The sequence below is a fragment of the Puntigrus tetrazona genome, chromosome 11, assembly GCF_018831695.1.
Source record: "Puntigrus tetrazona isolate hp1 chromosome 11, ASM1883169v1, whole genome shotgun sequence".
In the NCBI taxonomy this organism is placed as follows: Eukaryota; Metazoa; Chordata; class Actinopteri; order Cypriniformes; family Cyprinidae; genus Puntigrus; species Puntigrus tetrazona.
The window spans coordinates 1,590,916-1,618,692 of NC_056709.1; the positions used below are offsets into that span (position 1 = coordinate 1,590,916).

At 38.6% G+C, this 27,777-nt stretch overlaps 1 protein-coding gene across 1 annotated transcript; it reads left to right on the forward strand.

The window, feature by feature from the left end:
• Positions 1–10,791: 10,791 nt before the first annotated feature.
• Positions 10,792–27,611, forward strand: lima1b (LIM domain and actin binding 1b). The gene is made up of 12 exons (XM_043252503.1): positions 10,792–10,949; positions 15,543–15,666; positions 16,911–16,956; positions 18,767–19,153; positions 22,577–22,634; positions 22,748–22,825; positions 22,927–22,949; positions 23,945–24,028; positions 24,259–24,295; positions 24,499–24,575; positions 25,665–25,798; positions 26,007–27,611. Exons 2-12 carry the CDS (start codon positions 15,545–15,547, stop codon positions 27,166–27,168), a joined length of 2,208 nt encoding a protein of 735 aa, XP_043108438.1. The 5' UTR covers positions 10,792–10,949; positions 15,543–15,544; the 3' UTR covers positions 27,169–27,611.
• The last annotated feature ends 166 nt before the right edge of the window (positions 27,612–27,777 follow it).

The window sequence follows — 27,777 nt, forward strand, 5'->3', positions numbered from 1 at the left end:
TATATATATATGTCTCTGTGTATACATATATATATATATATATATATATGTATAGACCACGCATAAGACATAGCTACCTTTTAGTTAAACGTGGTCTATATTTGGCTGCCTAAAGTTGCAAGATCATTAACATAACTTTAATACAGAATTAAATGTTTGACAGGATTTACTGGAAGTCACTCCCTAAACGAGTCAGTTCTCCATTTCGAGACGGAGAGCTGAGGATCAAGGGTTGCCAGAAAGCAGTATGAAACTGACAATGAACCAGCCGTACAGCAAATGCATCTCGGTAAGACTTTACCTTCTTCTTTCTAGTGTTTAACAAAAATGTAATCGTCAACTTACAAATACTGAGTAGTCAGTTTAGTGCAAATATATTTCTGAAGAACGTTTTAGACCGTATTCAGTTGTTGGATTGATATGACACGGTTATTAACTGGTAACAAGCATGTAATTACAATCCGATTGAAAGGGAGCTTTGTTCCCATCTTTGGTCTCCAAGACTTGCTTTTTATTACGTCATGTACTGTTCCCGATCCCTGTTTTAGACACACTTAGATCTGACTTGAAACTCGTTTCAACTACAGATGATGTTTGTGGCTGTGTTCGGTGTTTTGTGCGCAGCGGCATGCCCCGAGAACCACTTCCGAGCGGGAGATTCGTGCTGCTTGAACTGCCTAGAAGGTGAGTTCCACAGAGATCATCTGAAAAGCAAGGATACCGCTACGAATCAGAATAATCACACAATTCAAATCTGCAGGGGAATATGTTGCCCATAACTGCTCCGATGGCCCCGGAGGACACACCGGAGTGCAGTGTAATCCATGCCGCAGATGTGAAGGTACGGAACGACTCATTTCACGCATGTTTACACAACTCTAATAGAAATATGCTCTAATAGAAACAAAACTGTCCCGCCCCCAAACTGTAGATACTGGAGAGATAACCGTGTCCGACTGCATGCAGTTCTCAGACGCACGGTGTGCCAGTGAGTATTGCTCATTTTCGTAATAACATAGCAATAACATTTCATCCTAAAAACATCTGTCGCAATTATGTTCGAAACGCACTTTTAGGCAGCTGAAGCGAAAGCATTAAGTGTGTTTTCCGTCTGAAATGTTTGTCACTAGACCAACTCTCAATCCTTAACATCGTCGTAGATGAGGTGCCTGTTTTTCAGATTGCATGCATCTCTGTACTACGTGCATACAGTCCAGCTAACACCCTTCTTTCGTTTGCCCTTAGGAAAAGTGCGTAAGATAACCTCGTAAGTTTATCTTTTTTATTATTATTATTCTCTTTGCTCTTTGCTTTGGTAAGTTTAATTTGTCCTAAAACACGAAACCCGTCCTCAGGTACGAATGTGTGTGCGTGGCGGCCGTGGCGCTCTTCCTGGTGGTGATCGTGGCCACCTGCTTCTTTTGGAGAGTCAGTAAACCCGATGGAAGCTCTTCACGTAAGACAAGCATGTTCTCTCCATTCTGCACGCTTTGTGCACTTGCTCTTGTTGAATGAAAACGTGTTGATTTTTTTTTTTTTTTTTTCTAGGAGAACCGTTACATATTTCCGAAGAAAAGATGCAAATAGTCTGAAAGATCTCAACTCTGGGGGAAAAACCCGGCACCAAACACTTTATTTTATCATTTAACATTTAAACGCAAAAAAATCACTTATGTAATATTTTTATACTTTAAACATATTTTTTTTTTCGCATTTTTGGGAGAAAAAATGTCAAGGACCAGTTTTAAGTGCTGACTACCTTAATACAAATTGCGTAAAAGTAACTTTTACAGTTAAACTGAAAACGGTGCAAACTAGATGTAAAAGCAGCTCTAAAACGAGGACAGTCGTAAAAAAAAAGTACTATTGTTAATATGCATGCTAATAAACAACTAGTTAATAGTGAGAATTGGCGCTGAACTATATAGGTGTGTGCACATCTGTTTATATTGATGGCGTATTTAGAAATGTATCTATATTAAAAACACACCTGCTGCTCTTTTTTTTGTATTTAAAAAAAAATTGGAATGTTTCTATAGTATCTATAGTATTTTGTCATGTTTTGTAAGTTTATTACTCTTCTGCAAGCAGAAAAAAGCAAAAAGTTACTGTGAATCTACAATGATTTAGACCGATATCTATGTGAACAAAATTTGTTCTGATGCAGCGTGATGTTTCTGACGATAGAACACCTTTAATGTGAACCGACTGTAAAGACAATAAAGCTTTTTAAATCTGTCCTTGTGTTGTGGAGTGCATACTTTGGTTAACAGCGCTATAGGGCTCCTTAAATTCACAAAGTCTGGCTGTACAGAATGCACACACACACACACACACACACACACAGTCAGTCAGAGACACAGATGTTTCAAGTTTTATTTATTGAACCCTGGGCAAACAGATTACGCAATAAATGTTTTTAGCCTACAATAGAACTTTTTAATTTCAGCACTTCGTGAACTGGCAGCTAAATAGCGTGCAGGCCGCCCTGAAGAGCGTGTGCGTGCATGTCGAGAGACTTCCTAGTAAACTGAACAGGAATGAAATATAAGTATATCCTATTTCAATCAATCTATTATAATTTCAGTAGTTTGCAAAGATAGACCTTAGAACACTTTCTAAACAATATTCTGGTAGTGGGCTCGTTGGCTCATTGGCTGGCGCTCACCTGTTATAGTCACTGTTTTGATTTCAGCAAATCAATTCGAGCTATGTAGTTAATATTCATGAACAAAGCAGCTCATTAATCCTTAGTGCGTTTTATATTGTTATTAGCAGTTCTGAAATTGCTGTCCAAAAACTACGAGCTCTCCCAAAAAATACTGCTTTATATAGCACATTTTATTTTAGGTAAGCTAGAAACAGAGTTTAGTTTGATTTTAAATGCAAGTCAACCAAATGGCGAAAGCCTGTGTGCAACGAGACCCCGCCCTAATTTAGTGGTTCCGCCCATATTTGGAGACCCCCATTATACCCACTTTGAGAGCGCCTGCAACAATTTGAACAATCAATAGCAAATACTTAACGACGCACGCTTATGGCCCGTTTCCACTGAGCGGTACGATACGCAATTCGTTTCCATTGCGAACGGTACCAAAATAGAGTACCGCGCCACTTTTTTGGGTACCCTTCGGTAAGGGAACCTAACAAAGCACAGTGTATGAAAGCGTCACCATTGCCATTCTAGTCTTTGCAACTTAGGGATCTTATCCATGCACTAACACCCAAAACAGAAAGAAATGAATAAATGAATACATACTACTACTATTACTACTACTAATTATTAACGAATTGCTGATTTAATAGTGAGCATCCCCAGCTATCAATTTGCCAATTCTAATGTTAACTGTTATGGACTAAAGAGGAAATTTGATCCAGATGTGACCGATACTGGTGATGGTGCATTCTTTATTTATTATTCCCACTAAATTCAGCCATTAGGGTCAATATGTCATAGTAACAAAGAAAACGTGTGAATCAGCATAGTGTGAGCAATGCCTCCTTTACTTTTAATACATATCTTGCACAGACTCTCCCCGCATTCACGTCAAGCTTCTTTTTTTCCCTCTTAAAATGAGATGGCAGATGAATAGCGTAATTATAGAAGTGTCATCAGAAGCCCACAACTACATTTATGGGGTTACACAACCGTGAAGACTGCGAATACCTTCTTTTAGGTTCGTTGAATCATGCCTTGGCTTGGATACCGCAAAGGTCCTAACATGATCAAGATTCATAAAGGTAACGAGGACATCAGTTGAGCAATCCATGTGATGTGAGTGCCGAAGAAAGCAAAAATCTGAGAATTCTTCCCCGGCGCGTCACGCTGGCACCATTTCGGATTATAACGACTAACATCAACGAATCAGGAATATTCTAAATAAGTGACTGCATGCCTAAAGTTAGCATTTGCATTCGAAAAATGAACATTAGGTCTCAATAGAATATGTGGGGTTTTGTGTGTGCCTTGTTGTTCCCGTTTGGAGAACACATTTATCGTGAAATTGGTGCAATCTTAGTTTGTGTTGTGTTACGACATGACATTGCATGCCTGAGATATATTAAAGATAAAGCCGTGCACCATCTGTGTTTGGAAGTTGAGCGTGCACGGGCAGCTCTCGAGGTTGCCTGAGGAGTTCAAGGACACAAGTATTGTTTAATGATAATAATAATGCATCAAAAATACAGTGGAAAATACAGTTTTTACGACTTCACTGTGATCCACTGCTACTAGGAGGTCCCTCGTGCACATAAAGATGAATAAAACTTTTCTGAAGGAAAACGAGCTGATTTGTCTGTCACGTCAGGGTTATTTAACTTCGGTCTAGTGTATTCGTGGTTTCGTGACCGAGCCCAGACCGTATCCTGTCGCTCGTGTCCCGAGTTTCGGTCTCGGACGCTCGCGCTTTGTGTCTTCGTGCGCGTGCGGTGTCGCGCGGTTCGTGTTTCTTTCATGTTGTGTCTTGTACTGTCTGAGTGCGTGCTTTCCTGGTGTCGGGTCTTGTGTAAACGCGCGGTTTATGAGTGTTCTCATTAACTGCGTGTTTCTGTCGTGTCTTGCATGTAGCCAGTGATTTATTTCGCTGGCCATGTGCTCGTGTTTTTGTTTCGTGCCAGCGCATGACGTAAAAACAGGTGCGGCCATTTGTAAATTCTATGCGTCTAGCTTCCGGTCTCATCCGTGTCCAGCTATTTTTAGCTGTTCAAAACAGTGCGTTTTGCTTTAGTTGGTGTGTCTTATAATGTTATTTTAATCTATTGGAAACTCATTGTCCATCTTTTCTACAGTTCAAAAATTAAAGATTCAAAAATTAGCTAGCAAATATGTACATATTAATAGTGTAAACATTTACTGTGCGACCATATAATATATATGTTCCAGTGACTAAATATCACATTATTGAGGGGGATTCAACCCATAGACATGAAAAATATCCCCTGACTTTGCAACTTTAGTTCATTCAGTCCAGATAGAGGGGTGGAGTTATGAGGTTTACAGTTTGAGTCGATCCAACAGGATTTTAGTCTCCATTTAAAACGTTTAATTGGCTTAACAGACGTAAAGCATGGTTAAATGCATTGATTTATTGAAGGGGAAAAAACACCTCCACCAAAAAAAGTGCAAAAACGAGAAAAAACAACATGTATCAGAAAGATCAGTTGGCCATCTAAGAATCAGCAAGCTCATAGAAAGCGTAAAAACTGGATAAAACACGGAAGCTTCTACCCAGCTTACCTCAGTGTGTCCTGAGTTTAGTGGAAAGAAGCAACAGAAGGCTGTTTGTGTCTCATCTACCCTAGTTTAACCCCTTAGCATTCCTAAGATATGTTTTTGATTTGTACCTCGGGAGGGGTTTAATGAGGTGCTTTGGGTGGTAGTCAAGGTCGGGTGATGGAACAAGTCCCACTTGCGAAGGAATCTACAGAATGTATTTATCCTCCAAAAAGAGAGTCTGGGTTCTAAACCAATTTTTATAGTTCAGACGAGGATTGGGGTGTTGTGTCCTTTCATAGATATTTGGCTTATCCTTGGGAGAAACCAGGCACAGTTGGGGGACAGATGAAACCAACATGTAGTGGTTTTATTCCAGGCTGCAGCACAAACCAGATTGTGGACTAGCATCTCAATGTTCGGGTTCAGACACACGCTCTCTTTTTAAATCTAGACTAAAGACCAGTTATGGGAATAGCGATGTTATAAATAAGTTGCCTTACCACACTCTTAGAAATAAAGGTACAAAAGTACCTTTTCAAATACACTTTTGTACCTTTTAGGTACTAATATGTACACTTTAAGTATTAATGTGTACCTTTAAGGTACCAATACAGACCTTTTTGGTACAAAAGTGTACCTTTTGAAAAAACAAATATGTCAAATGACTATAGATTCGCCACTTGCTAGATTGGCAATAAAAATGAAAAGGTGAATCATCATTTCACCCAAGGAGTGTCCCATGTGCCTCAAGGGACATTGCAAATCGAGACCTTTGAGAAATCCCTTTCAAAGTGTGTGTTCTCCTCACTCATGAGCTAAACAAACTCCTAACACATGCACAAACACGCAATCGCCTGATGACTTATTTTACAGGTGCGCTCCTTAACCTGCCGTGACGTTCAAGACTGCCGTGTAGCCTGCGGTGCACCTCTCCAAAAATGACGCAGCGCACCAAATCTATGCAGACTGCAAGCGTTGTGATTGGTCTGCTAGAACCATTCCCCCATCATTTCTGCATGTGTTTTGCACTTTAACTCTTTCCCTGCCAGCTAGCATTTTTTAATGATCCACACCTAAATTTCATGGCCCTCACTTTATTTTGATAGTCCACTTCAGACATTCTACTAACTTTAATTAACTTTCTAACAACATCAACTACATGTCAACTAATTCACGTTAATTCACAGCATATCACATATCTACTAACTGTGAGAGTAGACTGCTGGGGTAGGTTTAGGGTTAGTAAAGTAAGTTGATGTATACTTGTTGTGCTTGACATATAACTTACTGACTGTAAGTAGCCACCAGAGGGCATTCTCTCCCATACCTTTGCATTCAGTCTTAGATTTTATTTCCAATTATTCTCTGCCCACTTTCATTATCACTGATTGTCCACAGTTTATTCACTCACTCTTTGATGTCCTGTATCTCTATTAAACTGCATATCTGCCAATGCTGATGACACACCTCCAGAGGGTAGACATCTCGAAATAACCTCGTCTGGTCTGACAGCAGTCAGAACAAAATCAGCCATTACCTTATTATATTGTACCAACTTATGATATTTTAGAAATTTAGTCAACTATGCCTTTGCAACAAGCATCAATATGTTACTTTGTCTTGTTTACTTACGTACTTGTAAAAGAATGCTAGGCTGTTTTGTGATACAGTTCATATACATTTTAACTCGCTGCTAAATACACACCATCAATAATTAATTGCAATGGGCTACTTTTTAATCGTACTTTTACACAAGAATGTCAACATTGTATCATTCCGGGTATAGAACAACGTGAAGGTGAGTACTTGATTACAGAATTTAGAATATTTATGTTATCTATTGTTTTTTTCTGCTTGGAACCTCATTATTTTGTGAATTTAGGGAAGTAGAATCTTTTCAGATCGGCTTTGCAGGTAATGGTCCAATCACACCACCATGTTGTTGAGACTAAAAAAGAGGTTTTGTGTAATATTAATAATACAGAGTTCTGACATGAAACTCTAGATGGCGCAGTCCAATAGATCTAACTCAGTCGGGCCTAATGACATTATTATTATCACAAGGCACAGCTGAGTGGTTTTCTCCTGCATCAGTAGCCATTGAGCTCATTGCTCCATATTCAAATACCCGACTTTGTTTTCTGTAGCAGTTTGGCAGCATACTTCAGAACAGCTGAAATCAACTTCTAAGACAAGTGCCTGTTAAAAAAACAGCATATGTTGGTTAAATAGGCTTTAAAGCTGGGATGCTGGTTTGAACTGGCCTGGGTCCTAAACTGGTCCTTTGCTGGTCCTAAGCTGGTCCGAATTGCTCTGTGCGCTCTAGCTGTGCTGTGTAGTTCAGAAAACGGTGAACGATCATTTATACTCTGCTTTTAATTCAGTTCATTCAAGTAATTCTACCAGGAGTGACCCATTTTGTACACACAAGAGAGCAAAAGGCATAACCATAGGCCTCTAGCGTTAAAGGAATAGTTCACCTTAGAGAGCGACCTTTTAAAATTCCTATTAACTTTATTACTAAAAGGAGTAGTTCTTTCTAATGTTAGAAGTAAACAAAGAGAGTGCATGATTTTTTTTATGTGGATATTGGAATGCGAGCGAAGTAGCCTATATAGCCTAATCAATTATTTTGGCGTTCAAATACATCACAAATATGCAAACAATTGATGTTGAGTCAAATGAGTTACCCAACATTATTGTCAGTTTTGTTGTAGTCTAAATGATTTTGTTTTGGCTTGTCATTTATATAGACTAGCTATAGCTTATTACATTTATTTTCTAAATACTGATACATTTTTTTAACAGTGGAGGAAACTAATGGCCTGCATGCTCACAAATCTATCCCTCCACTTTCCTCAGCTCCACCTGTATAGCTGTGTCTGCTACAGGGTGATTCATGTATGCTATATGGGGTTATTATATGCGTTATATGTGCAGCAGACGTATTTCCTATCTTCACGGTATTAGCAGTAGCAAGTCTCAGTACTTGTTCTACCACTCTATACTCTAGTGGGCAAAGTATCAATAAAATTTGTTATTCAAAAGTTTGCCATGTGATAGGCGTGGCCCTATTGAACTGAAAACAAACAAATGGAATGGTCTATTGTTTGATGGGTTATTTATAAAGGTAATAAAGCCATATGTTCTTATTCTTTACATGACAGGCTAAAATAATTTTATATGTGCTTTGATTGATCATTCGTTCAATCGTTCGTTCATTCATTCATTTATTTATAACCTTTGAATTGTCAGGGATACATAAAACAGAGCACAATGAATCCAGCAACATATTTAGCAACATGGCAACTTTCACAAGAATGACTTTTACAGTTTTAGATATTCCCTGATATTGCTTTGTGTTCTTGTCAAGTTGATTGGGTGGCTCTTCATAGTAGAAATGGACGATGGCCCAAAACATACAGCAAGTCAAGCCAAGAGCTTTTGAAGGTAAAGAAGAGCAATATTCTGCAATGGCCAAGCCAATCTTCTGAACTCAACCTGAATGAGCATGCATTTCACCTGCTGAAGGTCTGGCCGAGTCTCTGGTGATGTCCATGAGTTCCAGACTTAAGGCAGTGATTGCCTTAAAATATAAAAAAATGAATGTTTTATTTATGAATATATTTCTTTGTCAAATTACATTTGAGCCCCTGAAAACGGGATACAGTTTATAAAAATGGTTGTGATTCATAAGCATTTTGTGTTATATTTTGTTCAACCATTTGAATTAAAGCTTTAGGTCTGCACTTAAACAACATTCTCCATCCATATATCACCTGTAAAAATTATCACGAATGAATCTTGCTCTGAATTCTATTCTAGTTACAGAGAAGGTTCTCTAGTTACAAGAAACTGATGAGGATTGTTTAGTGATTGTTCACATCAACTGAACTGATCATATTTCTCTTTATTCAATTACAGCAGAGATGCATTGAATAATGAAATATTGTAACAACAGTTTAGTTCACTGTTTCTCTCTATCTCTTTCTCATATAACACAAAATATCTGTTTGCAGAGTTCAGGATTTATATTTGTTCTTTTTACCCTTTGGAAGGTGCACACCCCAGAGAAGGAAGGGTCAGAATATGGCAGAGAGATGGGAAAGGTCTGGCTCGGACAGGCAGGAGGAGGTTCTGGAGGTGGCCGGATGACCGGAGTCCAGGGTGGAGATGGATGAAGGAACAGGAGAGGAACAGACAGAAGAAGGAGCCAGGGTGGAATAGAAGGAGGGAGGAGACCGGAGCAGGAGGAGATGGGAGCCCATCTGGGAGATGACCCATGGTGGAGCCGATGGAGGGAGAAGACCTGGTGGAGGAAGGGGACTGAATGACAGCAGCAGAGCAGTTGGGAGAGGAGCTCAAGGAGGAAATGGAGTTCATCACAGTCAAGGGATGGCACCAACCATAACAGGCAGTGGCACGGACAGGGAAGCAATCTTCATGCTCGTGACATACAGTTCAAAGCAGACAGTTCAAAAAAGACCTCCGTCTCCGCACAGTGGAGCAATGCTTTCTGGGCTCTGGGTCAGGAGTGGGACTAGTGTACTTGTCCACACCATCCATGTTTACATTGTAATGGTCGGGTATTCTGTTGCGGTTTACTGTTGCCGAAGCACACACTAAAAGATGATGAAGAATGTTTAGCAGTCTTTAATTGATCCACACAACAAAAATCTAAAACAGAGGGAGGTAAAAGAAACCTCAGCCTCATGAACACTGCCATGTATTCCAGACCTTCGGCGTCTGCTGCTCTTCTACCCTGGAATACATGGAAGGCCTGGTTATGCGAGACTAGTGACACGTAGACGCAAACATTGACAATACCTGACCAAAACTAACTGAACAGACCAGAACCTAAATACACAGACCAAATGAGGACGTTTAAGAAGAGGCAGCTGAACATAATGATGAAATCAAATGAATAATCATGACAATGAACAAAATGGTGAAAACAAAGTCCAAAAAGTTGTGAGAGTATATAATTACTCACACTGTCGACTATACCACAGACTACCACACCTGTCCTTAAATTTACACACATCCCACTTCATAAAGTGTTCAGAAATTCAACATAGACACAACAGCTATATTGGATCTAACAATTCATCATTTAAAGTTGTTACAAACATGGTATTTAGCTAATATAAAATGTGACCACAACTACAACCAACTGCAGCAGTGGAAAAAAATCATTTATAATGGGGAGGTGTTTTTTTACATAAGCTAAGAAGAGGTTTTTGAGATCCTGCTTTTACAAGAAAAGGAAGGAAAAATGCATCCAGAGTGTACCGAAGCATTACATTTAGGAAGTGTTAGTCATCCGTTACATTACTGTTTGACTTGAGTTGTTCAGTTAGCTTATTTGCAAAGGACAGCAAGAAAGCAGATACTCCAGGAATAACACCAATGCGCGCGCACACACACACCCATTCGAAACACACCTGCCAGGTGACATACAATGCCTGGGTGCACTGGTGCATATTGTCACATGATAACAGCTCCACCATTACTGGAGGACCTTTCTCCAGACTCCACCCCTTGTGGGTCACATGGGACAAACTCCTACAGAAGCACAAGGAGTGTCAGATATCACAGAGTTTTCTCTAGAATCAGGTGACACATTGAAAGTCTGTAGTGATTATTCATAATCGAAACTTGTTGGCTAGATTACGAAAAGACATTGAAGTCCAAAACCCTTGAAGACAGGAGGGACTGCATTTGAATCATAGAGGTGGGTCTGTATTCATTGACCTGTGATGATCTTCTAAAATGTGTTTTCATTGACAAAAGAGGCAGCTGTTGAATTGTCAAATTCACGAGATGATATTTTTGCTTAAAACAAAAGCATTAGACAGCTGTAAATGTAAAATGAACAGTAGTGTTTGAAGAAGCAGTTAAGCAGCTGTTTTGTCTGCCGGTGCTCACCATGTTGGCTGAAGATCCAGTTTGACCACCAGACCTTTCTAGGAAGAAGGAAGTCTTTGTGATATGTCATATCTTAGGGCTGTTGAGTGTCACAAAACAGGTGTTTATGAGTTTATTTTTAATTTAACTTTAATTTAATTTTGTTTAGTTAGTTGCTATAGTTAATTAAGCACAAAATAAGAGGTCATGTCTATCTTATGAAGGTTATTCACTTTCGCATTCTTTCACTTGCGAAGTGATAAAGCGCTTGATTTTTGTTTTTATCATCTACATATTTTTTTCTTTTACTTTAATTATTATTGGGTTGCAAATACCAATATGTCATCAAAATATAGTTTTGAATTTCTGTAATATTGTTTTTGAGCATATACTATTTAAGTTTAATAATCTTAAAATTCAACCTGTCAACATTTACTTACCATAATTAAGATAGCATATAAATAAGATATTTCAATGTTAAAATTCTCTCACCTTTTTGTCCATACATTGAATGTTCATGAACCCAAAACGTTTGTGCATACAGTATAAAAAGTTCATAGTAAATATAAAAAACTTGAATCAAGTGAATCAATGTACTTAATTGAAGTAAGTAAGATAGTGACTGAGATTAAAGAGAAGATTGTTTACTATGTTTTATTGTAATTTTCGATGTTTCAGTGCAGGGACAGAAATCTCTCAGGTGTCATTCAAAATATTTCTTGTTTGAAGGTGCACTAAAGTCTTATGGTTTAAAGTGTATACAAGAAACCGTCCATTAACGGCAATACAAGATCTGCCCGAGGAGTTATTTGGACACTCTCAGAAACAAAGAAAGTACAAAAAATGCCTCTGTGCCAGTACCCTTTGTGCATTATTTATCCCCAATCACTGACTGCTGATGGCTTTTGCACTTTTGGGAGAGTAGGAATATATAGTTTGCACCATCCTGGTTACTATTTGATGCATATGACATCATGTGCGTTGTTGTGTTTCTGATGATTCGGTTTTTAGGTTTGGCTGTGGTTATGTCAATCATTGCTGAGGAAGTTTATCAAAGTGCGCGATCAAAGGTTATTATTTGCAACACTAAAGGAAATATGTCATTTGACATGCAAAATAGATCATTATGTATATTTTAGACAGAAACTAGACCAACATTTCCCATTAAAATGATCCCTTTATTATTCTCAAATATATATATATATATATATATATATATATATATATATATATATATATATATATATATATATATAATTTTAATTTTATTTCTATATGATTGTATTTTTTTATTCACTGTTCATTATTTGCCAAATTGTTGATTTTCATTTGATGTTTTTCTTGGCCATTGCTTTAGACTGAGCAAGTAAGTGAGTGAGACTGGAAAGTATTTTCACTGCTTTAAAGCCAGGAAAGTCAGACATAAAATCACAGAAAAAGTGCAGACTACAGAATATTAGGACACTGCGTATATTAACAGCAGGACGTAACAATGAAAGGTACATCCGGACGAATCACTTTCATGTTAGTGAAACAACAAGAACAACAATTTTTAGCATGCAAATATAATTTTTTTTTACATGCATTAATCAAATTTTTATGATCTTCAAACTATATTGATCATCAAATTGCTTTAATGTATGCGTGTTTTAAATCTGTGTAGATATGTAGCGTTAGGTTTAGTCATATGTGTGGTCTCAGTGTGGTCTCACCTCTCAGGTCAAAGTCCTCTGTGTGTCGCTGTTAACAACCACTGTCCTTTTTGGTGTGGCTATGATTATGTAATGCACACAATGATGGCTTTAGCTCATGCTATATGCCTAAGTAGCAGCTAAAATGAACCAAACAGTGAGGATTGGTAAATTGGGGTTCGTAATAGGACAGTCTAAAGGACACTGGCAACAAAACAAAACCGAAATGTTCTTATCAGGTCAGTTATTTAAACATATAAAAAGCTAAAAATCATGTTCATTAAGTATAAAATCTATTAAAAGTCAAATTGGCAAAGGAAATTTGTTGGTACATCTGTGCCAAAAATTAAAATGTGCATCTAATATCATCCATATAATATAATGCATCAATTGGTATTAATAGGGTTGTGCAAAACCAATCAGAATAGAATGCCTTTCAATTAAAATGAGTTGGAATGTTAATTGATTTGGCCACACTGCTGAAAGTTGAACTGGAATGTTATGAAGAATAATTTACTGTAATTTGAAAAACAGTTAATCTGTGCTCTTCTACCCTCTGTACTTACGTGCTGCTAAACTTCAGATGTCAAGGCTTTTTACGCTTCTATTCAGAAAACTGAATATTGAATGTGGAAAACAGAGGGCGTCGCTTGTCTTATTCTACTTTGAATTGATTGGCTGTAGTAAAGTAGGCGTTTGATTCAGAAAGGAACTGATGTCACCAGAGAAGGCTCGTTGTTTTAGAGAAGAGGAGCATTTTCAGATTTGGGCTAAAGATTACCAAGGCAAACTTATTATTCTATTTTTATTTTTTTTGTGGATTTACTTGCTCAGATGAATTATGAGCTAACAAAATACATATAGCCAGTTTTGATTACACATAGACATAGAGGTATGATCTATATCGCATCCAGCTCAATACAGCTCCATGATCTGTATTTCTTTTATTTCAATGCCTTGTGAATAGATTTTTTTGTTAAAATCCAATTTACTTTCAACTTTTGCGAAGATTTTGTGCCTATTTGACAGCCGAGAACGGACCAATCACAGAAGGCCAAAATACATAAAAACTAAATTGATTCGCTAAGTTCGAGTGGGGGGGGTCTTGGGCACAGTGCTCTTTGCCCCGAGGACAATCAGAAAGAAACCAATTAGAGCTCAGACCTAATAAACAAACATTGAAATACTGAATAGGTGCTAACTTCATTTCCATTCTAACAATACCACCAAACAATGCAATTTCGTAATTATTTTGCGATATACAATGCCCGCCAAAAAAAAAGTCACACCCTCTACATTGAGTGGCCACTCCTGAAACCTGACTGGTTAGCGTCATGTGTTTTGTTCTGTGAAAGAAACAATGCCGCCTGGTAGAAAACAACCCATTTAAGTGTTTTCGCTGTGAATGGAAGGAGAGAGGGCTCTTGGCTAAATTCATCATCGACCTGTGAGCGAGACGTTCGAGCTCTGATCTGTCTGACAAAAGCCAGGTCATTCAGGTAATTCATAAAGACGATTCCCATCTTCCTCAGAGAAGAAAGAGATGGGTGCGTTTCATAAAAGTGCGTGGGGCCAGAGACAGTCCAAAAGGCAGGGCTGTATATTGATAATGGTCTGTGATGCGGATATCTGGATGTAAATGAAAGCATCTTCTAGAATCTAGATTGTTGTGCCTTGCCGTAGTTGAAGTAATACTTCTGAAGCAAGGGTGATCCGAACTGGAGCAATGACCCCATTCTATAGTCAGAATCCAGCCTGTGTTGAGTATGTGTGTCCGCTATCACAGCAGTCATTTGCATGGGTGCATACTGAACAGGAAGAGAGGGGATAGCTTGAACAGCGCTTCTATTACCAAGAGCAAATCAGGGGGAAAGTGAGGCAAGGTTTCTTTCTCACCGGGACCTGACCCTCTTCTATTCCTCTCTGTGTTGAGATCAGGATGGATTCTGCAGCTCAGGGTCCAGCGTCGCTCTGGGGCATTGTCCCTGGTGGACTATGGATATAGGAAATGGATATGGTATTATACATGTGAGGAAGCTGTTTGAGCCTCAGACTAGAGGCTAGTGACTAGAGATTTGAACCAGCTGCCGAGCTAGAACGCTTTGGCCGTGATGGTTTCTGCCACCATGAAGTGCTCAGCAAAACCATCCATGGCAGGGCAGAATAAACCCATTATTCGAGAAATGTGACCTCAGCGGCGTCCTTGACTCCAGCACCGCCAGGTTGGCCATGCAGAAGTTGCAGGAGGACATAGAACGCATCTTGAGATGCGTTTGAGATGTACTGTAATGTTCTTGTTGTCTGCTTTACTGAGTCATAGAGCACAACAAGACACTCACGGTACATAAAGGGTGTACAGTATGAGTGTACAGTATGGCAGTAGACTGTAGATGTATACTAAGGTTTCAGACACGACTGTAAGCGTTTGTTCCCTTAAAACTGCATTATATAACAATGTGCGGTGACGGATCTGGGAAATTTTACATTCAGGTAGGTCAGCTACAGTAAAACAGTAAACTGTGTTCTTAGAGGAAGAGTGTCGTGGGGCAAGTTGTGACACATTTATCAAAACACTATTCATTCATTAGAACATTGTTAGGCCAAACTATTGTTGCACACAACAATAGTTTAAAGTTTCTAAACCTTACCTAAATGGTAAAAGTGCTGTAAATCATGTTTGCTGTTCCATTAACTGTTTTGTGTTCTGCGTTTGATTTCTCGTCGGGCAGAGATGGACGCGGGGCCATTTAGCAGGAAGCAGTGGGCATCGCAGTCTTTACGGATCACAGCCAAAGAGCTCTCTTTGGTTGGGAGCCGTGGCAAGAACAATGCCATCACTGAGCGCTTTTCCAAGTAAGTGACATTCACTTTTTCTCTCATCGGTGCTTCACACATGGTTATGGGGAATATTTACAAAAAAAAAATCACTGGAAAACCATTTCGAATTTTCGTTTGACCGGCTGCTAGTAAGATTGTTATTAGCTATATAATGAAAACCGACTAAATCGCTTCAACGGCTATTATTTCTTTAAAATAAAATAAAGTGTTCCCGGGGCATCAGCGACAGAACCAGAAGTAAAACCAGAACCGGTAACATTAGTTTAGCTTTTCATCATTTTATCCACCAGATGGCCACGAAGTAAACGGTCCTGAAAAGTTTCAAGTGGGGAACTGTTTTTCCTACACAGCGTAGAGGGAAGTCATCACATAGCTGTAAAATAAATGAATAAAAAACAAATAATTACAAATTAAACGTAGGTAATCTACGACACTGGTTTGAAACCTGAAAGTGAAACCTGAAAGAATGAAAATGCTTGCTGCTAGTGTCAGTTGGGGGCAATAATTTACCATTTGGATCAAAAATTCATTATTTTTTGAGGCGTCGACTTCCGGGCGGCAGATGGAGTAGACCTGTTTGCGTTTATCTCTAAAACTGTTCGTTTTAGCACTTTTAAAAGTATGAAATGTATGCTCTTTTTGTTAACGTGGACTCAAAAGCGAGTAAACATTCATGATTTTTCTTTCTTTGTTTCCACCTCAGATACAGAACGAATAAGCAATGTTAACGATCCGTTCCATTCACATATATTGGTTTTTAATGAACTTTAAATATCTTTACCTTACATGAATAGTTCACCCAAAAATGAACATTCTGTCATCATTTTCTTACCCAAGAGTAGTTTCTTTAGAGTTAATTTCTTTGCTGTTTTGGGTCTCCATTGACTTGATTTGACAACGAAGTCAACGGTGACCCAAAACAGCCTGCTTACAAACTTTCTTCAAGATATTATCTCTGTCTTTGACAGAACCGGTTTGGATTTACTCAAGGGTAAGAGTAAGCGATGACATTTTTTGGTAAACTCTTCCTTTAAATGTTATCAAAGAGAGGTTTTTCAGGTTTTTCGCGTCTGATATCTGATGGCGGACGGGTCCGAATGCCGCAGCAAACAGAGCACAGTTTTGATTGAGTAATAGTGTTTATACAGTCATTTGTGCATATTAAACCAAAAGAGAAATTCAATGTTGATCAAAACTGTTTAGCTTAATTGCGATTGTGATAATATCACGTTCGCTCATACTTCTCTTCTTTTTCTCAGATATCAGAAAGCTGCTGAGGAGTCAAGTGCAGAGAAGAAAAAACCTGTAAGTTGTACTGGTTTTGCTATAATTTAACGTAATGAAAACTATTAAAATATGACTGTTTTTGGTTTAACTAGTTCCTTGAAGGTTTACTTTTGAAACATCAGTGTACAGTATTAATAATCTTTCTATGTTTATGCATGTGTTCTTATTTATTTGTTTATTCATTGGAATTTTACAATCTCACGTATCCTCCTGAAGCAGACAGGAAAGAGTTAAATTTCATCACATGCATCATTTCCTGTATGCAGGTTTCACTGCAGGCGCCTTTTAATCATCTCCCACCCCCCCATCTCACAGGCTTCCCCCCTTTTCCCTTCACTTCTCTCTTTCCTTCCTTCATGTGGGCTGTTCAGTTGGGCTGGACTAGCTCTTACAAGTTTCTTGCCTGCTGCACATCTGGTAGAGCTTTATCCCTGGTGTCCAGCGCCCAAGGAGCTCGGAGAAAGCAGAACTGAGCGCCCTGTCCATCCAGGTCTTTCCTCTCATCTCCTACAACTCTCTTTCTGGCGTCTTGTTTCAGCATGGTTTCACAACGACTGCTGCATGAACGCAGTCCTCCGTCTATTAAGCCTGTGTTGACTTGGGGTGGTGAGATACCGTATTATGCAAAAGACAACTTTCTACGGTTAAATTGTGTGTTGGACAGTTGTGACTCTTTTAAACTCAGTACTGGTATTCTGCTCGACAAGATGTCAGGGATGTCATGCGCTTCAAAATAAACCAAAACAACACAGAAAAGTTGAGTCATGTACTAAACCGATAACGTAACACGGTTTGGTGTTCGGTTGAATGATAGTGTTTTAGGCAGTGTGTCATTGTTGGGTGTTATTTGGTGTTCTAGCAGTGATTAAACCGTGACTGTGTTTACGTGGAGATGTTTTAAACAGCTGTTCTGACTTTTCCTGGATTGTTGTGGAGGTATTCTCCTGTGTCTCGTCATGTTCAAACATTTGCTTGTTGCCTGTTACACTTCTACCCCAAATATCAAAAAACGCTTGCTTTCAGTAATTTTAGTGCTTTAACAAACTTATTTCAACTATTAAACATTTGTTTAGTTTAGTTTGATTTTGCAACATGAATGATATATCCAAACCTGATAACCCTGTAACACTTTGTCAGTACCCTAGCAACCACAAACGGTAACATTTTATTTTAAGTTGTCCATAATACAGAGTAATTACTTAGTAGTAGCCGTTGTACCTACGTGAAACGAAATTTACTTGTAACTAAGTTATCGAAGGGTTTGTAATTATGTAGATGTAACAGGCAGCTACTGTTACACATATGTTACAGACCGAGTCTGTTACACAGCTACTTATGTAAGCAAAAGATTGCCACATATGTGTTTAAATACATGCTATACCTTTCTAATAACATTAAAATGACAGCTTATATTACACAGGAATAAGCTGCTTAAAATAAAGTGTAACAAGATTGTACTTAAGCGTAAGTAGCTGTGTAACAGAATCGATTTGTAACAGTAGTGTTACAGTATTACAGTAACAGTAGTGTTACAGTAGCTGCCTGTTACATCTATATAATTACAAACTGGCTGTTCCACAACTTAGTTACATGATAAATATTTTATTTCATGTAAATACAATGGCTACTACTAAGCACCTATTTAGGTAGTTACCTTAAAATAAAGTGTTACCCCACACAGCAACACCCTAACATTGTAACAATCTCTATGTACATTACACAACATGTAAAAGTAGTTGCAATTCATCATGTGTTTTTTTTCTTTTCTGTATGTTGTAATGGTTGCGATTTACCTCTGCGTGGCGTAATAATTTGCACTCTTTCTCAGCCTGTGGACAGCGGACCTCTATCCCTGCGATCAGGGAATCTGAGTGTGCTGAAGAAACGCTGGGAACAGACACAACAGGAGAAATCTGCTCCTCAGCTGAGCGTGGCACCTGTGAGCCGGGCGTCTCGTTCTGCTTCCTGCAAACCCAGCAATCCTCCAGGACCGCCCGCTTCCTCCAGCAAGCTCGTGCGGCAGACCAGCGCGACTCAAGAGTCGACCTCCCGCGAAAGACCTGCAAAAATAAAGGCAGACATGGAGACTAAACAAAAGAAGTGCGTAAAAGAGGAGGCAGAAAACATGACTACATCTGATCCGTGTCCTCCTGCGGAGAAACCAGCCCTGCCCCTCAAAAACCTCAAAATGATGTATGAAAAGGGCAAAAGCAAGGTGAGATAGTCACATATGAATGTCATCAGGCTGCTCTCTCTGCACTCTCTATCTTTACCTCCTTTCGTTCTCTGTGGAAGAAAAAAAAATTATTATAGTATTACAGTTACTTAGCATTATAACAAGTTGCATTTTCACTCTTGAAACACCAGGCAGAACCATATGAAAGAAATCTAGAACTGTTTTGCATAAAGAATATGAAGTCTATTTAGTATAATTTTATTTGTACACAATTTCCATGCAAAGCACTATAACAAGAAAATTCTCGTTTCAAACGAGTGTAATATTGAAAGACAAATCTAACTCCCAGTCATACACTAACTAACAAACGTACTTCAGCACACATCAAATAAACCTGAACCTAACTAAATGAGTAATCCTTAAAATGAAAGGAAATGATGTATGAATGACGCTGATCTACACGCACTAATCACTCACTCATTGTAAGCCTGAACTTCAGAAAAACTATAAACGCGTTCTTCAAACCTGATTGGTTAATGGCGACGTTGTTCCAGGGTCAACAAAGATGTTGATCCAAGAGCGTGTCAAACGTGGTCAAATCTGGTTCTTCCCATTGAACATACAGAGTTTAATTAATCTCAAGCGTACGCGTGTGTCATTCACATTAAAAAATATCAGTCAGTGACTCAATGGCACAAAAGATACATGTAATATATTACATCAGATGATGAATTATTAATCTGTTAGATGTTGAGGTTGATCTCTCCCACACACACGTAATGTTCCTTTTTGGCGTTGAATATAAAGATAACGTGAACAGCAATGGTATTAATATCTTCTGGAATAACTTAATTTTAAAGAGCTCATTAATAAATAAATCTAACCCCAAATTAGATGCATTTGAACAGAACTGATTGATTAAAAATGTGTTGAACAGGTGCTGAATAAATTGGTATCATTTCTTTCTAAATGAGTGGATCTTGTTAAAACCGTCTGGATAAAGCTTTTAAAAGATTTAAACAGATCATTTAGCAGAATTTCCCTCGTCGTACCTGTGGACGTCTGTGGGCTTCACCTTCGTTCACTGAGCGCCCATCCCCCTTTTTTCCCGACCGGAGGCCAGTGCGCTCACATTCCTGCTTGATTCCTTGAACTCTTTTGGAATGTCTCGTTCCATGGTAATGTCGAGATAGCAATCTGTGCTCGGAAGCGGTCGCTGAATCTAACATTGTCTTCACGATAAGCTTGAGTTATTAGATGCTCCAAGAAAAGCTGATTTCTCCCAAACAAATACGTTTCACCTTGATTTTTAGTTTAGTCAACTAAAATATTCCAGTTGTCGCTTAAAGTAACTTTAAGTAACTAAAAAGTATTTAGTGTAAAGTCAGCGGGTATTTCATTATCTTTTTGTATAGTGCTTCCTGACATACAAAATAGGATAACTTAATAATAATGCTAACTTTTTTAACAGGACAAAAACGAGTGTTCTTTATGTTTCGTTCAGCCGGAAAAATTCAGCTGCTTGTTTGTGTTTTTTAATGTGGTCTATTAATAAGTGTCTTAGTTAGCTATAGGTGGAGATTGTTACTATGGCTCTGAGTCACGCTCTTTAAAATTCTCCAAACCGAAGGGGTGTGATGCAGACACAAGTATGTCTATTGTTCAGTCACAGCGAGGCAGTTGTTGGAGCTGTGTCTTGCCTCCCAAAATGCTGTCTGAAAAGACAAAGAAAAAAGTCCTGAGGGTGACGGGACAGAAACTGCACCCCACTTTAGCAAAAAAGCTACACATTTTTGCTTTCAAACACATTTTACACAAATACGGGAATTATGCGAGCTCCCTTTGATGCACGGTTGCTTTATAAAATGCTATAATTAAGCTCATAACATATATAATTGAGCATTTCGGCAACTTACAATGCCACATTTAAATAAATTCATTTTAAATTCATTTTATTCAGCCAGACAGTTTGCAAGCCATTAGCAGTTCATGCGCCTACGTTAACATACTTGTGTACAGTATGTTTTTTTAGACTATTGGTCCCTTTACATTGTGTCCCTAATATCTGTGCACTTACATAGTAACTAAATGTGTGCGTAGTATCTAGAGCTGTAATATTTCTGTAACTACACGCATGTAACAGCCCACAGAATGGTTTAAGTAGAAATGTGTAACAGGACAGTGGTAACAACTGTTTTTTTTACTTGTGTAACAGGAATTATATAACTACGTTCTGGAGCTGGTAGGTTTAGGGATAAGCGTGAGGAGTTGGATGTTGATGGAGTTGGTGCACCAGTGTAATACATGGTAACTCCCCAGGAAGTGACCTCTTAATATAAAGTCTAACATTCTGGACACCAACCATAATTTATACGTAAAGCCTAATTTACTGTGCAACGGCCGATTAATGACATGGTTCATCTATAGGAATTATTTATTTAATATAAAGTTACACATCGGTACTTAAACATAGCATTCAGTGGGTTGTTACATGTGTGTAGTTACAGAAATATTACAGCTCTAGATACTATGTACCAATGCGTACTTACACTGTGGTTACGTACTAGTTGCTAAGTGCACAGGTATTAGGGACACGATATAAAATTTTAATCGTTTACGCTCATGCACTGAACGTGAGTTTTCGGACGGAAGGCTACCGATAGAAGATTTAGACAATTGTGTTTGGTCCTATGCATGCCGTCATGTTATGCCACACTCGGTTCTAGTCTCCCCCATCTGCTTCATGCTTGTGTTGTACGCTGCTGCTGATGTCATGCCGCTGGTATGCACACACTCTTTAAACCCCACCGGATCTCTGGAGCACCACGAAACCCTCCACTCACACACACCGTTTGTTTCTCCTTCTGACTCCTTGGCGTCTTCCCTTACTGATGTCACCTGGTTTATTTAAGCATGTTCATAATCGAAATGAATTTCAAATTTCACACATGATTGGATTTAAAAATCGTTCATAGCGCATTTTTGGAGTGTATTGTTCATCTTGCTGCATTTATGGTAGTCACTTTATTACTAAGACTGCCTTGTATCAATCCACTTCAGATCTTCATAGATATGTGTGGCAAATGCATGCATGCTCAAGAGAGGCAGATGAATAAAGTTCCAACCCAATCTTTAATTATACTTCACAGGATAAAAGTAGCAGCAAACATGAGAAATCAGTGAAAATCAGTGAAACCAAACAATGTGACAATTTAGTGCAGTACATTAAGCTGTTTCTGTTAGAAAAAGAAGATAATAATTGCAATAATTATTTCCTGGCGGCTTTATTTTTGGTGTTGTTGTCACTCTGAGGTTTTGTGAGGATAATTATCCAAAGGCAAAGTAGATGTTCCAGTGGATACAGACGTCAACTTCTTACTATTTCCTTTTTATGCTTGCTTGCGAATGTCTTATGTTTTATGTGCGCTACAAATTTCGATGTCGGTGTCCTTAATTCCTCAGACCCAAACAGAAGCTCAGAGCAGCTCAGAGGATGCGGACACACAAGCGGCAAACAAAGGTAAATGCTAAATACATCTCTCTGTATGATGTCTAGCTCCCGAAAGAAGAGCGTTTGATAGATATAAACAGGTAATTATACATGAATGAATAAATCAATGAACTCTGTCATAGGTACACCCAGTCTGAAGCGCAGCGCCTCTATCAAGGACAGGATGGCCAAATATCAGTTAGCGGTCACCAGACAGGCTTTGCGCATTGGCCTTTTGAGTGTTTGACCCCTTGTCAAGGTAGCATTCATATACTCATTTTATTTTTAATGAATAAGTTTTTCTCCTTGTTTATCTGAAAAAATTTGACTGTGAGTATGTTTGCCGTGTGCATAGTTCCTTTACTTTTCATTTTATTTTACTTTTCGTTTTTGTTCATGCAGTCCATCGACTGGCTCTTTGTTTAACCTGTATGTCTCTCTGCAAGTCTTGGATTGAATAAATGGTACTTCATCATGGTGCTGGCGTTACAAGAACGCTTCATGTTGAAGGACATACTCAGAAAAGTGTGCCTTTTGCGCAGGCAGGAAGGAAGTATGGCGATGAAACATAATTTCATCTGAAATAAACATAACTCCAAGTGAGCCACACTGACTAAATGCATTCTCGTACCGATGCAAACTAAGTGACCGGCTGATTCAGATCTATAGACTACAGCTTCTAGAGACAGACCTAACCAGGGATGCTGATAAAATGTAACATCTAATTTAAAGATGCAGAAAGAAGGGTGTTAAGAGAAACCTCAAGAGAAAAGCCCTGTTAGAAAAAAACCCCAACCTACTGCTTATGATTTCCAATATGCCTGTTTTTTTGGTTGCATGTTTTTTGGTGTCTGTCGCATCTTAAGTCAATGATCCTTCATATGAACATTTAAACCGTTCCGGTCGGTGTTTGCTGTAAGCAGTTCTTGAAACTCTCTCAAGCACCATCCACCTGTATAGGGGTACCTGCTCGAGGTCACGTAGGTTCATGTGTCTGTGCAAGTCTTTGTACTTGTTTTTCAGCAGCAGCCTAGCAGATCCGTTTCTCTGAGACCAAATACATTAAAACCGTGCTAAGTCTGAAGTCCACGATAAGAATGATGTAACCGCAGCGTTTAAGAATCCTCTTTCACAGATGCATCATCCTTTCCAGAACAACAAATGCCACAGCAGATAATTATAGTAATAATAATAATAATGATATACGTTCAAAAATTGTGTGGAGGTACTGTAAATCCTCTGTGGTGAGACACATGTAACATGCATCATGTTGATTTATTTACACATTATTGGATTCATTTTAAAGTATGCTGATTTGAAGTGATTGTAATTTATTTCAGACAAACCGGTCAGAAACAGAGGAAAGTGTTCCTTCCAAGAATCATAAGGAGGTTTCGCCACCTGCTGGTGATGGACACATAGTGGTACGACCTGATTTCCTCCTAAATCAAATCTAAATAAACTAAACAGACAAATATCTGTTTGTATCAAGACTGACTTTAACATCGCTTACACTCTTTACACACAATTTACAGGTGAATGTTTCGCGTGTAATATATGTTTATGGAAATATTCAATTGTTTACCTTTCAATTACCTTAAGATTTAACGAGACTCCTATTGTTTGTTCCTTCTTTCTCTGTGATTTGATGCAGAACACACTCCCTGAGTCAAGCTGCACAAAGATAAATGGTGAGTCTATTCCCTCTAGCCGTATATGAAGCGTACTTTATTGTACATTTGTGAATTAAGGGTTATATTTGATTGATTGAGTGATTGATTACCAGGAAAAAAAAACTACAAAGAAAATGGTAGGCCAAAGACAGGTACAGTATATGTTGTACAGCAGTGTGTAGAGTATGCAGCGATCTGTCATTTATTTGTGTTTCCTTTAGGAGAGCATGTACACGCATCGAGTCCTAGTGAGGCGTCTCCTGTATCAGAGAACAAGGAGCCTCCTAAAGTGGCCAGGGTCTGAAAACTCATTACTACTCCTCTAAAACACAAAAGCTTACTTCTACCTGTATTTGGTCACTGCTTTTGCTTTTATACGCCAATGGAGTTGAAATAAAGCGTTCAAGAGATGACTGAAGTGCAGACTTTTAGCTTTATTTTAAGTGGTTTCTCAAAAAATTCTGAAGTTACAGCCACTTTAAGCAAATTATCTCAGTATTTGGACAAAGTGACATAATTGTAAATATAAGCATAATTTTAATGCTCTGAGGAAAAGTTAATGGGGCGTCTGTAGTCTGGAGATCCGCCAGATCTTTACCGCAGTCACCTTGACTTGCTGCTTGTTTGTAGCTTTCTGCCTTCGGTCTTGTCTTCAGTGACTGGAAAGCATGCTGTACTGGATTGAGATCAGGTCGATCGACTTGGCCATTGAAGAATACTCCAGTATAGTGTTGCATTTGCAGTACGTTTAGGGTCTTTATCTATCTGCACTTTGAAGCTGCATTCCGTCAGTTTTTTAGCATTTGGATGAATGCGAGCAGTAAGTATAGTCTCAAAGACCTCCCAAATGTGGACCGCAAAATCAGTCTTAAGTTGCAGGGGTATATTTGTAGCAATAGCCTAAAAATACATTGTATGGGTCAAAAATCATTAGGACTTTAAGTAAAGATAATGTTCCATTGAGATATTTTGAAAATTTCTTACAATTTTCAATTAGTAATATACATTTTAAGATGATGTACAAACCTCAGTTTTGAAAAATGTACACTAAATGAACTAATGGTTCAGGGTCTCAAATGGTAAAGGTCATATTTGTTTTAGTTTTATTTTTTTGTGGAACCAAAAACTGCAGTTCAACTGTTCAATTCACAACTCAATTGTTTTATTTCAAATCCATATGTGGTGGTGTATAAAGACGAAAGCACAAAAAATGAAAGCATAGGTCAAATACAAATACAAAGTCAAAAACAATACAGTTCGTCTTTGGTGGAGAACAGAACATGAACATTAAATTCCTTTAAAGAGATTCATACCATTGATATTCTGATATTCATACTAAATGCTGAATTTCGTTGCTGATAAAACGGTTATAACTTGTGTTTTACAGAAATTTCATCTGCCTGTCCAGGAAAGCTGTGTGTCCTGCCAAAAGACTGTTTACCCTTTGGAGAAACTCGTTGCCAATCAGCAGATTTACCACAATTCTTGCTTCCGCTGTGTCGTTTGTAGTAACAAGCTCAGGTCTGTTTTTGTTTTGAATTGCTATGATTTTTTCTGTGGCGTCAATACAACATGGGAGAGTTCACCCATAAAGGTTTTGGCATTGTGTATGCACCCTCATGTCGTTCCAATCCCATAGAAGTTAAGTTTTTTAAATATTTAGTAAATATTAGTAAATTTGTGCTTCATATGGAAATAATATGCCTTTTTTGTGTCCCTTTTATTTCAGTCTGGGGACCTATGCTTCTCTACATGGTGACATCTACTGTAAACCGCACTTCAGCCAGCTATTCAAGTCTAAGGGAAACTATGATGAGGGCTTTGGCCATCGACCACACAAGGAAATGTGGACACCACGAACAAACGAGGAGGAACCTGAGAGAGACGAAAACTCAAAGCCATTTGTGGTAGACTCTGTGCTAGTGAAGCCTAAAGAACAGACCCCTAAAGAACTGGTCAAATTCACTGACCTCTCTGCAGCTCTAGAGACAAAAAGTCAAACCAGCTCAACCAGCTCCATGGAAAAACCACAAACCCCTTCTGTGGAGACAAGAAAACTGAGAGTTGCATGGCCACCTCCTGCAGACAGTGACGGAAGCTCCAAAGTCTCCAGTCTGGGCACTGAGGTTGGAAAGGGTTCATCCAAGCTTTTCAGAGGAAAGTGGCCTCCAGGGGAGGAAGCTCCACCTGCTCAGCAGAGCCCTGAAAGAGCAGAACTGAAAAGCCTTAGACGTAGTTCTTCACTCAAAGAGCGCAGCCGTCCCTTTTCTGTGGCACCAAACTTGGCATTATCTAACGCTGCAAAACAAGAGTCCCACAAAGCTGCTTTGGTTAGAAGGGGCTCACTGGAGGAGCTTCGTTCACGGTCAAAAGTGAAAGCAGACAAAACTGAAGTGCAAGAAGAGACAAGAATCCCAGATGAAAAGACAAAGGACAGTGAAAGCCAATCCAAGGAGAATGTCGAGAGACCTGCCAAACCTGATAGGACAGAAAAGATGCCCTCCTCTATTCTCAAACAGACACAACAAACAAAAAAGGAGGCTGAGCCACCGCAAGCAAAAAATGAAGCTGGTCTACAGCAAACAAAAAAAGCGTCTCAGACTCAGCTAACAACAAAGGAGTCTGATCTACAACAACATGAGGTTCCGACAGGCCATGTGGAAGATGAGGAAAAACCGGTGAAATGTTTAAGCACTTCTCCTGAGCTTCAGTCTTCGCAAGACACACTCTCCTCTCCAATTGTGGAAGAAAAAGCCCATAGGAAATCCCAGGATGTGGGCTTCTGGGATGGCGAGGAGACTGAGGAGTCCCTGACTGTAGAGGAGATGATCAAGAGGAATCGCTACTATGAAGATGAAGAAGATGAGGAAGAGGAGGTGGCAATAGTTTGACAATATATGTCATGAATACCTTCCATTCATTTACTCTGAAAATACAACTGGTATGAATTCAACATAATAAAAAACAAGTACTTTATTATATCTTAACCAAGTACTATGGTACTGTACATCTTTTTCTTTAAACATCTTTCTGGGTTATGTTTTGTATTATGTTCTTTGTCTTCCGTGTTTTTTTGTTTTTTTTGGTATCTGAAAAAAAAATGACCAAAAGTTTAAAAATCACTATTGTTTATTAATCTATGTATTTTGTGTGCTGATCCCTATTAACAAATTTCCTCTCTAATTCTCAGTTTATTCAATAAGGATAACAGCAAAACACAGTTTTGGATTTTACTCTCGTCGTCCATATTATAAAACGTTTTCCACTGTTCTAATGATTATTGGGCATATTGAGACTATTGAGCAAGTACACAATAAACATTATTTTACTGAAACTGAGGATATAAGGTGCATAATTTCAGTTTTATGTTGAATGATAAATGTTAGTCATTGAGTATTTTATGTGTAATTATCAATAGTACATAACTAAAGGTTTCACCTTTTTTCAAAGCAGTTTTATGAAGCTTATTAATACTCATATGCCCCTGTACAATATTGCCA